Raw genomic sequence first — 17793 nt, 5'->3', positions numbered from 1 at the left:
GGGTGGGCAGGGGAAACATGAGTGGGTGCCGGCAGTTTCTGAAGCACTCGCACAGTGCAAGCCGGGGCCGCTCTGGGCCTGTCTCCCCATCCACGCCATGAAGGGGTCCCACTCATTTTCCTGGGGTCCCCTGAGCCCTGGTGATGCAGGCGTCTTGGCTTCTTTCATTGTCACACACCTCAGAGGGGGACCTGGGCGGATGTGTGAGGAAAACCAAATGTGTTCGTTTACTATCAAATGACCTTGAATTGAACTAGTTCCCTCCGTAGCAGTTCACTAGCCCCGCAGCCCACAGCCCGCGCCACTGTGGACGTCATCAGTGATGTTATCTGTGACATCACGGGGGTGGCGACCAGCATGGTCGCAGCCCGCAGATGGGGCTGTCCCCAGGATCCCTTGGGTGCTTCCAGAGGGTTCTCTAGCTAAAGATGGGTGACACAACTGTGGGGCGATGTCGACAATCTCATCGAAAGTGATATTTCCACTGTGCTGAATGGCGTTTTGTTTTGTTTTGTTGTTGTTGTGCTTCTTTCTGTCTGGTGGTGGTCCTGAGATCAGGGCAGGGGCAGAAGGCAAGGCCGTAGCTCGGGCCTCTCTGCTCCGAGTGGCCAGTTTCACCGCGACCCTCAGACCCTTCCAGTCACCAGGGGCTTTGGCGATAAAATCACCGACATTTTCTGGAGAAAGGCCCAGGGGGCCGATCTAGGGGGCCAGGGCGGACAGGGCCCGACATCCTCGCGGGTGCTCGGTGGAGGCAATTGGCGTCGGATGAACCTGGATTCTGATGACCGGAGAAAGTTGCACCTAGGCCTCCTCCCAGCCAAGAGCTGCAAGCAGTTTTTGGAAAGGCAATCCTGAGTGGCTGCGGACAGCTGTCCCTTGGGTCTGGAGGGGCTCGCTTGGGGGCTGGTCAAGAGACCTCCCCAAACCCCACACTGCTAGTCTAACCTCGGAGAAGTGGCCTGCGGCGCTTTGCGTGGTTGGGCGTCACCGGTCTCTGATTTTCCGCCTCATCTCTCCCCACACCCCTCTCACCTCTGTGCTGCAGCCACGCCAGGTTCTCAGTTCCTCCAACCCCGACACGCTCAGCCGCCCCCACATCCCTACACTTTGCACATCTGAAACTCCAGGAGGACTGCTCTCTTCCTCTCTGGATGCACAGGGCTGGATCCGCCTGGCACATAGTAGGTGCTTGATAAATGTGTGTTGAATGAATGTTTCCTCTCTTATGTAAACACTCCCTTCCTCCTCCCTCCAACTCCCACTCCGCACTTCTGCCCAAAGTTTAAATTTCATTTCTTCGGAGACGACACCCCCTCAAGCGTGTCCTTAAGGTGTGTGCCCTTCTCCCTGCCCCTCACCCTGGCTGTGACAATACGGAATGGACGGTGTCCACATTTGTTGAAGGGTTTCTCTTGCCCGCAGACCCAATCTCAAGCTTGCCGGGACTGGGTCTGTCTTGTTTGTTGCTGGAACACTCAACGTATTTCTGAATGAATGACAAACATCACCCTTTCCTACCTTGGTCCAGGGACACACAGCAGCGGTCCCAAGCCAGACCAGACCACATAGCACTGTCTCTGGGACAGGGCTGGGCCGGAGTTCTCTCAGGTTCTCCCAGGAGAGTCTTAAGATGTCACCGAACACCCCAAACCGCAGCTCCCCCCGCCCCCCCGCCCCACGCACTGTGGACCGCTTCTCATGCCTCCCTGCCAGATCCCTAAGTACCTATCCCTCTAAAAGATAATTTTCTGTCAATTAAGCTCTCTTGTTTGGGAAGAGACCTGCCTGGGTGCCGGAGACCCTTGGGAGGTCCTTCCTCAGAAACACAAATGTGTGCGCAGCTATGGTGGCACAATTCTGTCTCCTCCTCTCCGCCCGAGACGACCCCTCCACGAGCCCTCCCGCTGGGGAGGCAGTGGCCTGGCCCCAACAGAGGGGAACAGAGGGCGCCCGTGCGCCTGGGTCAGTATTTCTCAAACTCGGGCGCTGTGAACCTACCAAGCCCTCACTACTCCATGCCGCCCTGAAGCGGCAGCACCAACGTAGCTCTTCTGCAGGACCGTGTGAAACGCTGCGAAACTGAACGGTCACAAAATAGTCCGAAACAGAAGGCCTGGATACGCGTGCGCACAGGATGTGAGGGAGCACAGAGTCCGGCAGAGTTCGGTTCAGCGATCACGCCCCCAATGCGATCTGAGCGCACCGAGCTGCCTCCATTGGGGCACAGGCGCGGAGTTGGGTCCGCCCGCTTCGAGCTGTGACGGTGCAGACACGCGTGAGTCCCGAACTCTTGCCGGAGCTCCCGCTGCACACTCAGGCGCCCTTCTCACCCGGACAGGCTTTTGTGTCCCGGGACGAGGACCTCCTGACTCGCCAGAGAGCTTCCCTCCCCAAACCTCCCTCAGCTCCCGACACCGCCCCCGGCCCCCGCCCCCCGCCAAGGGTCGGAGGAGAAGAGCCCCCCTCTCGAAGCCTTGTCCCGCTCGGGAGGCCCGACCGGCCGGCGCGGGCAATCTTTGCCCCAGCAAGTCCTTGAAATCTATATTTAGTGCACGCCACCCCTCCCCCACGTCGGAGGCAGGCGGGCGGGGAGGGGGACCCCGCCCCCGCCAGGCGTGTGTGTCGTGTGTATTTGCGTCCCGCGCGTGTTGTGCGCCCTCCGCCTCTGTGCCTCCCACCCCCGAGGCCCGGCTGCTGCCCCAGCACCCGTCGCCCCTCCGGGCGTCACGGGCCAACATGGGCCAGGAAGAGGAGCTGCTGAGAATCGCCAAAAAGCTGGAGAAGATGGTAGCCAGGAAGAACACGGTGAGGCTGCAGAGTTTGGGCCACGGCGTCCGACCCGGGAGGCGCAGCGCCGACCAGCCTGAGGGTCCCGAGGGAGCGAGCTGGCGGGGCGCCGGGAAGGCGCGCGCGGGACCCAGGACCCGAGGGAAGCTTGGCGGGCGCAGGGCTCTGCGCCCTTTGGGGGACTGCTGGGCACCTCAGAGTGGGCGTGCGCGTGGCTCGGGGCACCCGGGGTGGGGATCGCAGGAACCCAAAGACAAGGCTTGTGCACGTCCCTGTGGACACGTAGGGTTCAGGGGTCCTGGGGTTGCTTGTGCCGGGAAAGCGAGCGAAGAGATCGGGACCTGGAAGCGGACTTTCCGAGTCCGGGGACAGGCGACGTGGGCAAAGCCAGGGGAGTGGCGGCGAGGGCGGGGTGGAAGGAACAAAATCCTGGTGGCCCCAGAAGTGTCAAAGAAACTTGAGCTGACAAGGGGCGCTGAGCCGAGTCTGCCCGGCACCGGCGAGTGGATCCCGGGGAGAGAAGCAAAGGGCCCCGGATTCCGCGACCGCACAGTTTCAGGCGCAAGGAGCGGTTCTGTTTGCCAGTTTCCTTTTCCCTGGCCGCGGGGTGGGGCCTGCGCTGGCGGGGGGGGCAGAACAGGTGCGGGGCAGCCGTAGCCCTCGGGGGCCCGCGGGGTGGGGGAAACGGGGGCGGGCTGGAGGCCCGGGCTTTCCTCACCAACCCGGAGTTTGAGGGGAGTCAGGGCCGGCGATCCTACCTAAGGATACGCGGAGCCCGGAGCGCAAGCCTACTTGAAGTTAATGTTTGATCCTTCCCGTGATCTTTGCCTTCAGGCTGGCGCCGTGGGATTGCCTGGCCAGAGCAAACTTGGCCTTCGTTCAGGAAGGCTCTGGGCACACCCGCGCAGGGGAAAGAGGGGAGGGTAGCCCAGCAGGCATGGACCTAAATCTTGCCCTGTCCTGGGGTGGTCCTCCTCTCACCATCCATAGCCTTGTGCTGGAGCAGGACTTGCATTTCCAGGGCCTTCTGTGACCCTAGGAACTTGGGAAACGAATGGACTTACAGTGGAGAAAAGGGAAGAAGGGCCGCAGGAGCCATGGAATGTCCAAAGTCCTGGAGGAGACGGGAACAGTAATGAGTTGATGTTGATGTAAAGGCCAGAGCCTCAGTTTCTTTATCTGTAAGAAGGAGCTGAGACTACCTACCTCCTGGGAAGGAGTGTCACTGGATTTTTGTCTCTGCTATTGGTGGTGAGGGTGGGGGAGATGTGAAATCCTTAGTAGGGCCTGGGACAGTGCTAGCTGAGAGTCCAAGATGAGTCCGGCTTCTGCACAGCCAGATGAAACAGCAGCCCGCTGGCAGCTTCTCACCCTTACCTCCCCGCCTCCAGCCACCCCCACTCCAGGATCTTCCAAAATCAGTGACGCTGAGCCTCGAGTCATGGGGGCACTTCCATGGGGGCAGCAGAGCCCAACCCGGGTCTTCTGAGCTGAATTCCACCGAAAGCAGACAGGTTACCCCAGCCCTGCTCCTTACTGACTCAGGTTTAGGCCAGGAGACTCTGGGCCTCTGCGTGACAGAGGAGCAGGGTGGGGGTTGGGGCGAGGAAACTTAGCAGACCTGAGAGAAGGCACCTGGTGGGGAGTAGAGCTCTGGCTGAGAAGGAAGGGACTGGCCAGGGCTTCCCCTCGCTCCTCTAGGGCCACAGATCCTCCCTCTACTTCCCCTCTCTGTGCCCAGACTTCCTTTTCTATAAAAAGGGAAGAGGAAATGGTATTCCTTGGAGCGCATTCCTGTGGAAGGACTCAGAGCTCTCTCCAGGAATGGCCCAAATCTAGCCACAGGGGCTCTGGAGCTCGGAGCCAGCCTGCAGCCACGTCTGTGCCTGGGTTTTCTGCAGCCTCCGAGTGGGCACGGAGCTCTGGGCGTGTGATCAAGGAAGGTGGGGCTTGCTCTGGGAGGCCAATGGGCCCCGCCAGGAGTGGTTAGGGCGAGGAGGACACACTTCCTGTTCGAAGACGGATCCTCCACCCTCCACGTCGCAGCTCAGGCCCAGGGTCTACTGCCAGTTACTGAAGGGCCAGCAGCTTAGGGCTTTTGTCAGATGCTGTTGGCGCGCACGCTCTGAAACAGCTTCAAGCCCGCAAGCACCACGTCACTGCTACACATACACACAGTGGCACACAGCAAATGTAGCTACGAGCACAGCCACGCACAATAACCAAACAGGCAACTGTGAACATAACTGCATATGAGGCAGGGCTTCGGATCCTGACATGACAGATACGCTGACTGTTATATTTACAGAAAGACACGTGAAGACAACTGTACACGTGTACATGCAGACAATAAGCAATACCCAGATGTGCAAAACTGCACACCTAACAGCCACACTCACGCATTCAGACGTTGCAGCAGAGGCATCACCCCACAAAGGCAAGTAAACACACTGTGCTTTGAGCTGCTTACCCATAGCTCCACACCTGGGCCTGGGCACCGCTGGCTGCACGCCCCATACACGCACAGAGAGACACACCTGGCCGTGCAGCACTTGCACAAGCGGGGAGGGCTCGTGGCTGTTCCTCAGTATGTTCTGGTCCCAGCTGCTCAGTGTGACAGACCTTGGCGACCCGTGCCTAGGGATGGGATGGAGCCGGTTTAACTCTGTGGTTAAACTTTCAGGAATTTTGCAAATCTGTTGTTAATATAGCCATTATTTTAAAAATTCAATTATATGTTTACAGTTAAGTAAATTGTATAAAAAACGAAGGTAATAGCTCTGGTGGGTGGCCTGGTTGGAGCATCATCCTGGGCACCGAAGGGCCATGGGTTTGATCCCAGGCCATGCACGTGTCTAGGTTGTGGGTTCAATCCCCTATTGGGGCGAGTACGGGAAGCAGCTGATCGATGTTGCTCTTGGACACCAATGTTTCTCTTTCTCTCTTCCTCCCTTCCTCTCTCTAAAATCAGCAAACATATCCTCAGATGAGGATTAAAAAATAATAATAAAATACAATTAAAAACATTAAGCTCTTTAGAAAAAAACCCACAGGTAAAAAATGCTCTAAAATTGTCATTTCCTAATTCTTTGACTGCATTTCACCATCATGCATGGTCTGGAGGCAATTCTCTTCCGTTACGTCCGTACGGGGGGAACACCATGGGATGGCATGTCGCTCCTCGGTACCCCCTTCAGTCAGCGACAGCATGTTTGTGATTTAAATTTCGCCCTGGGGGGAGTAGTCACACCAGAAATCGGCAGATAGTACACATCGGGGTTTTCCTTTCCCTGAGAACCCGTTGCTGGCATTGAGCAGCTTGCTGCCACACCCACCCTGCTGCCAGGCCACGAGTGCATAAATCTGGACAGGTCTGGGCCCAGACCTGCGCACTTGCACAGCGGTTCACGCCCGAAATGCCTGAGTTTGAATCCCAGCTCTGTCCCTTGTAGCTTTGGGCAGATTATTTAACCTCCCAGCTTTTCGGATTCCTCTTCTGTGACAGTGGGATCATCTATAAAAATGGGGATAGTCAGACCACTACCTCATAAGGTCATCGTAAGAGTTAAACGAGACAAGGCGCATAAAATACTTAAAAAAGAGCATCCAGCACGTTGTAAGCTTTTACTTCACGTTACACACAGAGCTGTATGCCCACACGTTTACACACACACACACAAACCCACTGGTCACACCTCTGAAAGCACCCCGTGAACCCAGGCTCCAAGGGAGGCTGAGGACTGGCAGCCCCTGGGACGCGGCCCGGGAAGCCTGGCAGGGGCTTACAGGGCGCGGGGGCACGGTCAGCTGGTGCTCCCCAGGGGGCCGCACGCAGGGCGGGAGGCTGGGGCTGGCTTCTAGGAAGCGGGTGGGAGGAGGGAGAAAACTGAAATGGGTCAGAGACAGCCAGCAGGTTTTCAGATCTGAGTCTCCTTTCTTCCCCTCCCGGCCTGCCCTCCCGCCCTCTGCTGTCCGTTTGATTCGTTCGCTCAGGGAGCCCTGTGCTGAGCCCTGAGTTCTCAGATATGAAAACAGTCCCCTTCGCCCGAGAGGAATGAAAGTGGATGTCCACACACAGGCTTGTGTGTGAGTGTTCCTTGCAGCCTTATTTGTAGTGGCCCCAACCTGGAAACCCGGTGGGAAAGTCCACCGGCAGGTGAAAATCCACAAGCAAACTGCGGTGTGTACGAACAATGGAAAGCAACTCAGCTGTGAAAAGGAACTGTTTCTGATATACACAGAAACTTGGATGGGTCTCAGAATAATTATGCAGAGTGAGAGAAGCCAGACCAAAGGGCGTTTATCACAGTACTCTTGGCATGCAGTCCTTAAAAATGCAAGCCTATCTATCATGACAAAAAGTAGTGGCGGGGGCATGGGATGGGGGGTGCAAGGAGGGATGGATTACAAAGTGGAACTAGGGAACTTTGGAGGGTGATGGCTGTGTTCTTATCTTGACTGTTTTATGAGTGTATACCGATGTCAAAGCTCATCAAATCATAGCCTGCAATATGTCCAGTTTATTGCCTGTCAATTATACCTCAGTAAAGCTGTAAAAAAAATAAAAGCCACACTCCTCACCCTGCTTAAGCTCACAGTTGGGAAGTGAGGAGAGGAGGAGGATGCGGACATGAAAGCAATAATAATAAGCTGCGAAGGAAGTATCCGCAGAGGAAGAGATGGGGAAAGGGAGAGCACACCCAGAGGAAAGAAGAGCAGAACCAACAGCTGGGGGGTGGGGCGAGTGGTTAGGGCCCCCGCCTGGGAGACAGGGATGAAGGGGAGAGCTGGTCTGGGCAGAATCTTCTCCTGCTCTCTCCTCCTCACTGTCCCTTGCCCGTCCTTCAACCACGCGTCTGCCTGTCTCCTGGAAGTCTCCTCCCTCCTTCCAGCCCTCCTCTTTCCGACTAAGACCACTCGATGACCAGAGAGGGACCTGGGGCAGAACCCACGGCCCTCAGTTCTCACCTTGTGGCCTCCCACAGGAAGGGGCCCTCGACCTCCTGAAGAAGCTGAACAGCTGTCAGATGTCCATCCAGCTACTCCAGGTGGGGTGGGGGTGGAAGGCTCTGGGACAGTGCTGGCTGGGGGCGGGGGTGTAGACCTTCCAAGGGGGGGAAACCTGACAGGGGGAAGGCCTCCAAGGGTGGGGTCTGGGGGGAATTTCCGAGCAGAGGGCTGGAGGACCTTGAGGTGCTCTGAGGGTGGGGACTGGGTCATTTAGATGGGGGCAGGGGACCTTCCAAGCACAGGGGCCTTCTGGGTCTGGGTGGAAGACTAATGTACTTCCCTTGAATATCACAATTCCCAAGGTCCTGGGCTTGTGGGATCCAAGAGGCCAATGATCCAGGGAAAAGTCCCCCATTTTTCAATCTGCCCTGTGTTGCCCCTGTAGCCCCCAAACATTGCCAAACGCTCTTGGCCCCCCCAAATTAGCACACACCCAAGCTTTAGTAGCCAGATGTGTGTCTTAAGCTGAAACCTGAGCTCAAAGATATGCCTCCAGCGCACCAGGGGGCCGGGGATGGGGAGGAGTCCTCACCCCTCACCGTCAGCCAGGCCCACCACCACCACCACCACCATCACTGCCACCTCAGCTTTCCACCAGAGCCGCCGTTGCCCATAGTGCGGGGCTGCGCCTGGGGCACCGGCCCTCACTCAGGATGGCTGGCCAGGGCCTCAGTTGTAGGATCAGGGTTATTGTCTCAGCCACAGGTCGGGCCTGGGGCTGTGGGGAAGCTGAGGCTAGGGGAAGGGGGTGGACGAGCCAGGCCAGATCTTGCCAGTCAGGGCAGCCAGTCCCGCACGTCCCTTCTCAGACCAGCCCCTTGCCCTCTCGCTCTGCAGACAACCCGGATCGGAGTCGCCGTGAACGGGGTTCGGAAGCACTGCTCCAACAAGGAGGCCGTGTCCTTGGCCAAAGTCCTCATCAAAAAATGGAAGCGGCTGCTAGGTGAGGCGGGGCAGGGTTGACTCGGACTGTGTTTTTTCCCCAGCACCTGGGACAGGGCTATGCCTGGCTCCTAGCAGGCACTCAGTGTGTGTTTGTTGAATGACTTAGTAAATGACAGGTGGCCTCTAGTGGGGAGTGTCAGTGTTTGTCTGCTCAAGGGCGAGATTTGTAGGTCTGTAAGTTTTCCCATACATGTGCCTGTGTGTGCATTTCTGTTTGCTCGTGTGTTTGTACATCTGTATATACATATTTGTGTGAACATGTACGTAGGTGTGTGTGCATGTGCCTCCCTGCCCCCATGTGTGAATGTGGATTTGCTCACGTATGTGCATGTTGTATATGCATCTATGTACAAGTGTGTGTATGTGTTGGGGGAGTGTGCGGCTGTCCCTGCCCCTCCCCCAGGCCACGCTGGGTTCAACGGAGCCGGAGCTGAGGGAGCCGTACCACCACCCTTCCGTTTTCAGAATCCCCTGGGTCCCCCAAAGGAGGAAAAGGAGAGGAAGGAGAAAAAGCCAAGAAGAAAGAAAAAGAACTTGCCTGTTCCAGCTGGAAGCCAGAGGCAGGCCTTTCTCCACCAAGGAAGAAACAAGGGGAAGAGCCCAAAGACAGGTAATTTTTTCTGGGATGGAAAAGAAATATCCCTGCCTTTTCACCCAGCGTGTCCACTCTCAGTTACATGAAGACATTAACCTGTTAAACAGAAAGATGTATGTTCTGTGTGTGACATTTTTTGGCTGGCGTTTCTGAAACATTTTTCCTCTAAACCCTCTTTTTTTTAAAGATTTTATTTATTTATTTTTAGAAAAAGGGGAAGGGAGAAAGAGAGGGAGAAAAACATCAGTGTGTGAGAGAAACATCAATCAGTTGCCTCTCGCACACCCCCAACCGGGGACCCGGCCTGTAACCCAGGCACATGCTCCAGTCCGGGATCGAACAGATGACCCTTCAGTTTGCAGGCTGGCACTCAGTCCGCTGAGCCACACCTGCCAGGGCAAAGATATTTTTTTAACAAAAATATATGTGATAATAATTAAGAACTTCGTATTCTATATTATACCACAAAATTTATATTCATATTTCTGAGTATTTTTTCCACAACGATCCTGTATTGCTTTTGAAATCAGAACAAATAATAGCACTTTAAAAAAAACAAACAAGAGTGATGACAATTTGTTGTAGAAATAATGAAAAACGGGGGAAAATCATTCTCACTCCCACCACCCACAGGCAATCACTCTTCATGTTTTGGTATATGATTTTTTCCTTTCTATTCTCTCTTTGACTTGTTTTCCACAGTTCTTCATTTTAGAGCCTACTTTTTAAAATATCGCTACTTGTCACATGGTTCTGTAATCATTTCTGTGTTCTCTTCCTTTCCTTGCTCATTTTCCGGTTGTATCCCACGTGGAGAAATCCCACTTGGCATTTAACTTTTCATGCGGTGTGTTTTGTTTTTCCAAAGCGGTCGGCAGGGTGGCTGGCGGGGACCCTCTGACCCACAGGGCCCAGCACAGAGTGTCGTTTACTGACAGCTGCGGGGCCGGCTGCACCCGTGCGGCCCCCTGTGGGCGGTCATGCTCGGGCTGGTCCCGCCACATCTGGGCCTCCTGTGTGGTCCTGAGTGCCGTGGCACATGAGGGACCGGGAGAGGGAGGGGTGTTGTGGGATGAAGCTGGAAGACAAGAGGCTGGACTGTTGGGGGAGAAGGCCAAGCAGGGTGGGAGCTGAGCTGCAGAACAGGCATGTGGACGTCACGGTAGAGGTGGCAGCCCGAGCCCATGCGCTTCCTGTTGCTCCATCTCCGAATCCCACTAAGTGATCAGTACAGGGGTTCTCTTAAAGGCCTATAAAAGGATAACAGACATGGTCGAGGGGATGGCTGGAGAGCAGAAAGCCAGATTCTGGGCTTCACTCGATCACGTACTCACACCCTCAGTCTCTGAGACTGTGTACCGTGGCCTGAAAAGTGGGCAGTGTTATCTTGATTCTTTCTTCTTTTTTTTAAAGATTTTATTTATTTATTTCTAGAGAGGGAAGGGAGGGAGATAGAGAGAGAGAAACATCCATGTGCAGTTGCGGGGGGCTGTGGCCTGCAACCCAGGCATGTGCTCTGACTGGGAATCAAACTTGCGATGCTTTGGTTCACAGCCCACGCTCAATCCACTGAGCTACACCAGCCAGGCTGATTCTTTCTTCTTCAGAATAAAATGTTTTATTTGGAGTATATTTTAATTGTATTCATTGTTTTAACTATTTTGTATTATATTTATTTTATTATACAGGTAATTACTTGCTCATTATAGAAAGCTTTAAAGATATAAATAGGAAAGTTAAAAATCATTCATTATATAGAGACAAACGCATATATGTGTATATAATCATGCACATATAATAATGTGTAAAACACACATGTAGTGTGTATAATCACATACATATTCTTCTAGACTTTTAGCTGTGCATCACCACCCATAAAATACTTATTGTATTAATAAAATGGAATTATACTCTATATAGTATTTTGTAACCTTTCCACATTTATTTATTTCCACAGTAATCATGTGCAGTGTAAAATGTTTAGAAAAGCAAAGAAAAGAATACTATTGCTGTTAACATTTTGATGTATACCTTTCTCATCTTTTATTTATTTCCACAGTAATCATGTGCAGTGTAAAATGTTTAGAAAAGCAAACATAAGAAAAGAATACTATTGCTGTTAACATTTTGATGTATACCTTTCTCATCTTTTAAGAACATCTATATGTACATTTATATTTTCCTTTTTTTTTTAAGATTTTATTTATTTTATTTATTATTTATTTTTAGAGAGGGAAGGGAGGGAGAAAGAGAGAGAGAAACATCAATGTGCAGTTGCTGGGGGCCGTGGCCTGCAACCCAGGCATGTGCCCTGACTGGGAATCGAACTTGCGATGCTTTGGTTCACAGCCCACGCTCAATCCACTGAGCTACGCCAGCCAGGGCCATTTATATTTTCTTAATAAAACCGGGATCACACTCTACATACGGTTCGGTAACCAGCATTTGACACCTAACTACGTTGTGAACGTTTCACCAGGAGGTGGGGTTGTTAACGCCGCTTCCCCTTCACAGCCTTGGTGCTGCCCACCGTACGCAGCTGTCACTGTGGCTGCGCGGGCCCTGGGTTGCTTGTCTCCCTGCCTTGCTGGGTGCATCCAATTGGCAAGGGTCCTATTTCAGCTAAATTGGTGAACTTCCTTCCGTTTTAGTTTTCTTAATGATAATTGATCATCATTGCTTATTATAGAAACACTGTAACCACATTAGTGCAATTGAAATAAGGATTAAAAACCTTTGCCCGCAGTGTGCCACCGCCAGCAAACGAAGCAGTTTCTTTTCCTCTTTTCTCCCAGCACTGAGCTGCTCACATGCATCGTTTTCCCATCCCTGTCGGTGGAGTGTGCAGACTACCGTGTTCTCGTTCACTCATCTTCCCATTGTATTGTAGGCATGTCTTCATCTTCCCGAAGAGCTTTCACAATGATCATTTACAATAAGCGCAGAATATTTCTCGTTTGTCCTAAAAAGAAAAGCAGTGAGGAAGGAAGGGCCTGAACATGGCGAGGCTCCGGGGTGAAGGCTCGTGTCTTTTCTCCCTTCTCTGCCTGCAAGATTCCGGCTTCACACTCCGGTCCGCACCGTCCATCCTCAGGGGGCACTCAGGGAGGAGCCCCGCAGAGGAGCTGCAGGGCGGGTGTGGGAATGCAGGGGCACGTGAAGGCGGGTGACACTTCCCCTTGCCCTCACTGCTGCCTGCCCCATCTTCACGCTGGAGCAAAGGTCCAGAGCAGATGGGTCTGGTCCACGGGCTGATTAAGGCTTGCCCCTAAACCCACTTTGCCCACTGACTCCCAGACCATCTGGAGGACGAGGTGGGAGCTGGAAATCCATGCAGAAATGTTGCAGGATCTGGAAAACAAGAAGTCCGATGCCTGGGACTGTGGAGCATCAGGCCTGCCCTGTGCTGGGAACTGCTGTGGGGACATGCATGCTCCAATGTCTTCCTCCCAGACAGCCCAAGACAGAGGTTCTTTTCATTGACAGGTGAGGGAGCCCGATGCTCAGAGAAAATGACCTGCCCTGGGGGCAGAACGGGGAATACAATCCTGTCATCGGCTCTCTCCGAACAATGATGAATGTTGTGTGGGTTTGTATGCATGTAGAAAAAGGTCTGGAAGGAAAGACATTAAACTTAGTAGCTGTTACCTATGGGGAGGTTTGTTTCCCCCCTTTTTAGTGTTTACATTCCTGTACTGTTTGACTTAATAGCATTCAGCAACAAATATTTACAGAGCGCCTGCCCTTTGCCAGGCACCAGTCTGTTTGCTGGGGAAAAGTCGGTGGATGTATCAGACTGCGCTCCCCAGAAGCAGACCCTGAGACTTGCACCCCAGCGCAGGGGTTTCTTTGGAAAGTGATTTCAGGAAGTGCAGGTCGAGGAGTGAGGAAGGGAGGCAGGGCAGGGAAGGAAGCCAGCCCAGGGTGTGTCAGTGAGCAGGGGACTGCTGTGGGCGACCAGGGTTTCAATCCTGCTCTGAATGCTGTGTGACAGTGGAGGACACACCTGGGGCCGACCCACTTGAGGCCGAGGAAGGTGGGGTATAGACCCGCCCAGCACTCCCGGCCCACTGGCCTGCTGGTGCTGGCTGGAGCGGAGAAGTCCTCAGGCAGACCGTGCCCCGGGGAGCTTGTAGGGGGAGGTCCCTGTGCCCCGTGCACTGGGGGAGCGAGCGCCCGAGAGGGTACAGGCTGAGCAGGCACAGTGTCCACCACCGTGAACAGAACCCCCTGAACTCTGCTCTTGTGGGGTTTACGTGGCGGGGGTGTGGACAATGCATATAATAAGGAAGAAAATCATAGTCTGTCTCACAGCTGACAGCTGTGGCAGCTGTGCTGGAACTAGGATAGCTGGGTGAGTTAGGGAGCGGGGGGGGGGTGTGCAACTTTACAAACATTAATTTTATGAAACCAATGAAAGAGAAAAACACATCCTATATCAGAAAGGATGTAGCTACCTGCGTTTTGGAAAAAGGGAAAAAACTTCACTTCTCAGCCCGTCTTCCTGATGTAACCCTGGTTAGCATTTGGATGGTCTTTTTTTTTTTTTTAAAGTAAAGTTTTTTTTAAAGATTTTATTTATTTTTAGGGAGGGAAGGGGGGGAGAGAGAGAGAGAGAGAGGGAGAGAAACATTAATGTGCAGTTGCTGGGGGTTATGGCCTGCAACCCAGGAATGTACCCTAGCTGGGAATCGAACCTGGGACACTTTGGTTCCCAGCCCGCTCTCAATCCACTGAGCTACGCCAGCCAGGGCTGGACGGTCTTTCAAGCTTTTGTCTCCCTAGGCGTTTTCTTGCAAGACTTTTAGGTACAAAATGCATCTAATTTGGCATCCTGCTTCTCCACTTGTCATTTTAATGCAGCTCTTCTCTCTCCAAGGCCTGAGTGCTTCTCCTCTCCTCCTCCTAAGGGGCCAGCAGGAGAGGCTGAGATGGTGTCCAGTTTGTCGCAAGAACAGGCAATCCCAGCAATTCCAGTGTCCGTGGACTCCAGCTGGCCAAGGCCTGCCTGACAGCAAGGACGAGAGGGGGCTGCTGAGACTTAGCTTTTCATAATTAGTGAAAGTCATGCAATTAAAGACAGCACATGCAACACATCTGGCACATGCTCGGTTTCCTTCCCTTGCACTGATTGCTTCATTTGATGGAGGGCAGGTGAAGGTGACCCGCCAGCACCACCTGGAGCCTCCTCTCTCAGGCAGCGCTGGTCCGGGTGGGCTCTATCCTCCGCAGCCCGGCAGGCCTGGCTCCAGCACGCTTTCTCCCCGGCCCCCGACCTCTCTCAATCAGCACGGATGCCAGCGCCTAGGAGAGTCTCATCTTCGATTTCTCTTCTTTCAGGAGAGACTCTGTGGATTCCAAGTCTTCAGCCACTTCCTCTCCAAAAAGACCATCAATGGAAAGGTAAGAGCCTCGGACTTCTCCACCCCAGAGTTTCTGTTCAACATGTGTCCCTCTTTCTGCTTTAATGTGCGACGCCTGAGGCTGGGGAAGGAGGCAACTTCATATGTTACGCTGCCTCCAAAACCTAGAATCCACACAGTAAGGCCATGGCGGAGGGGAGGGAGGTTGGGGCCTGGATGAGAAGGGTGACGGGATTAGGAAGGACAGATTGGCAGTGACAGAACAGCCACAGAGCTGTAAAGCACAGCGTGGGGAATATAGTCAGTAATATTGTAACGCCTGTGTACGGTGCCAGGTGGTACTGGAAATATTGGGGGAGGGTCACTCTGTGAAGTACATCATTGTCTAACCACTAAGCTGCCCACCTGAAACTAATACAAAATAATATTGAATGTGAACTGTCATTGAAATAAATAAATAAATATTTTTAAAGACTAAGGGGGCCCCGAATCAGAGGCGTGGCTCCCTCACCGGGGTGGCTGGCCCGTCACTGTTTCCCCATCCCTGTCTGGGGGACATTCTCAAGGTCAACCTGAACCCCGTGAGGACAGAGGCCTTGAGAGCCTGTACCTGGGGTGGGGCCTCTGGTTCGGGGCCGAACGAGTGAAGATATCTACCTCAGAGTCGATATCCTAATCAAACGACTCATTCATTCATCAAATATTTATTGAGGGCCTACTATGTGCTGGGAACCGTTTTAGGTGCCAAGGATACAGGGGTGAACAAAAGAAACCAAAACCGCTGGGGCCAGGGGGCCTGCATTCTAATAGGGGCGGCAGCAATACCTGTGACGAGTAAGCTGTACACCAGGTTAGAAGGCGGCAAGTGCTAAGGAAAACAACAGAGCAGGGTGAGGGGAGTTGGGGGGAAACGGTCACTGGGGAGGTCAGAAGAGCCCTCGGCGGGAATGTGACCTTTGAAAAAAAAGATTTTATTTATTTATTTATTTTTAGAGAGAGGGGAAGGGAGGGAGAAGAAGAGGGAGGGAAACATCAATGTGTGGTTATCTCTGGTGCACACCCCCTACTGGGGACCTGGCCCGCAACCCAGGCACATGCCCTGACTGGGAATCAAACCAGCGACCCTTTGGTTTACAGGCCGGCACCCAATCCACTGGCCGGCCAATTCAGCCACACCAGCCAGGGCTGAGGATGTGAGCTTTGAGCAAAAGCTTAAAATGCCATGCAGATAGTGCGGTCATTCCACACCTGAGGACCAGCGAGGTGGCCAGTGGGGCTCAAGCGAATGAGTGAGGGGCAGAGCTGGAGGGCGGAGGGAAGCAGGAGCACTGCAGGGTGTTAAGCCTGTAAATTATATGATCGAACGTATCAGGATCCCTCTGGCTGCTCTGCCGAGAATGGATCGTCGAGGCAGAAGCAGAGAGACCAGGAGGCTATTGCGACAATTCAGGCAGGATGTGACGGTGGCTCAGGGTGGCAGCGGGTGGGGAGAAGGGGCAGACTCCACTCCAGATACAGTTCGAAAGCAGAGCTGACTAGATTTCCTGACAGATTGCACGTGGGCAACAAGAGGAAAGGAACAGTCAGGATGACTCCCAGAGTTTTCACGTGGGCATCTATCTGCAAGGATGGCGCTGCCGTGCACTGGTGGGGGGGGGGGCCACGTAACCCAGGCTGGCTGCGGCAGGGGACCCAGAGTTCAGGTTTGGATATGTTGGATTTCAGAGGTGTGCTGGTCATTCAGGTGCAGAAGTTGAGTGAGCAGTTAGGTTATACCAGGCTGGAATTCAGGAAGCAAGTCTGGGCCGGAAACATACATTTCAGAGTCATTGGCATGTAGCTGGCATCTCAAGCTGGACGAGATCGCTACAGAGAGAGTGTGGGTAAAGGAGTGAGTGTGAACTGTAGTCCGGGGGAGGTCAGAGGTCAGAGCAGGGGAAGCAGGGCCAAGAGGGAGCAGAGCAGGGCAAGCAAGGACCTGGCTTGGAGGTGGGTGGAGGCAAATGACGAGGGTCCGGGGCCATACTGGATGCTGGGACAAACAGGTGGGATGGTAAGGTTGGCTTCTAGGTGAATACGAGTGGGAGATGCACAGCTGTTCTAGGCTTAATTACCAGTAAAACCACCACTGGAAAGAAAAAAGAGGCACAAAAATTAAGTTGTTTAAGGCTTTATGGGAATTAAACTGGCCCAAGATGTTGATGGGGCTGCTGTGTTGCCTGATTCCCACTGGCTGCTGAGTGCCAGCTCCAGCTGATGGTGGAGGCTCTCCGAGCGCTGCTTGGAGAGGGATGGAGGCTGCACCCACCTCTGGAGAAGAGAGTCCTGTGGTCTGTTAGTGACATCTGCCATGAGCGAGGCCTCGGATGCCTCGCTGCCATCCTGGCCCTAAACCAGTGGTTCTCAATGGAGGGTCGTTCAGAAATTTGTGGAAGCGTTTTCTGTTGTCACTGTGGCTTGGGGGGTACCTTAGTCAGCTCGGGCTGCTATAACAAAATATCATAGACTATGTGGCTTAAACAACAGGCATTTATTTCTCAAAGTTCTAGATGCAGGGAAGTCCAAGATCAAGGTGCCAGCTGATTCAGTTCCTGGGGAAGCCGCTCTTCCTGGATGCAGGTGGCCACCTTCTTGCTTCTTGCTCTGTGTGCACCTGCCTGGAGGAGTGAACTCTGGTCTCCCTTCCTGTTCTTACAGGGACTGTAATCCCATCATGGGGCCCGTCCTCACCGAGACCTAATTATCTCTCAAAGGCTTCACCTCCAAATAGTGCCCCATTGGTGGTGAGGGCTTCAACTTATGAATTTGGGGGAACACAAATATTCTGTCTGTAGTGGGAGTGGGGGAGGAGCACTCCAGCCTCTAGGAGGCAGGGCTCACAGGGGCTGAACATCCGGAGGCATGAAGGGCAGCCCTGTATAATGAAGGATTGTCCTATCCCAAAACAAAACACTTCGCACTAATCCAGTGCTGGGTTTGACGCTATAATATGAACATTCAACATTTGTGGAAGGATTTATACCTTCACACTCCTCTCCTGACTTTGCCTGGGCCCTCAGAGTCTCCTGGCTCCCTCCGATACAGCATTCT

General features: G+C 53.5%; 1 protein-coding gene across 2 annotated transcripts in view; it reads left to right on the top strand.

The window, feature by feature from the left end:
• Positions 1-2229: 2229 nt before the first annotated feature.
• TCEA3 (transcription elongation factor A3) overlaps positions 2230-17793 on the top strand; it is a 34484-nt gene continuing 18920 nt past the window's right edge. The window contains exons 1-5 of one of the 2 annotated variants that reach the window (XM_045859923.1): positions 2230-2808; positions 7683-7838; positions 8638-8743; positions 9211-9355; positions 14681-14743. In XM_045859923.1, coding sequence (XP_045715879.1) covers positions 2740-2808; positions 7683-7838; positions 8638-8743; positions 9211-9355; positions 14681-14743 — 539 coding nt within the window. In that variant the 5' untranslated portion in view covers positions 2230-2739. The remainder of the gene's footprint in view (positions 2809-7682; positions 7839-8637; positions 8744-9210; positions 9356-14680; positions 14744-17793) is intronic. The other variant, XM_045859924.1, reaches the window with a different exon arrangement.

The sequence above is a fragment of the Phyllostomus hastatus genome, unplaced genomic scaffold (genome assembly GCF_019186645.2).
Source record: "Phyllostomus hastatus isolate PE091 unplaced genomic scaffold, TTU_PhHast_1.1 phas_scaffold_182, whole genome shotgun sequence".
NCBI lineage: Eukaryota > Metazoa > Chordata > Mammalia > Chiroptera > Phyllostomidae > Phyllostomus > Phyllostomus hastatus.
This window is presented reverse-complemented; position numbering and strand designations above follow the sequence as displayed.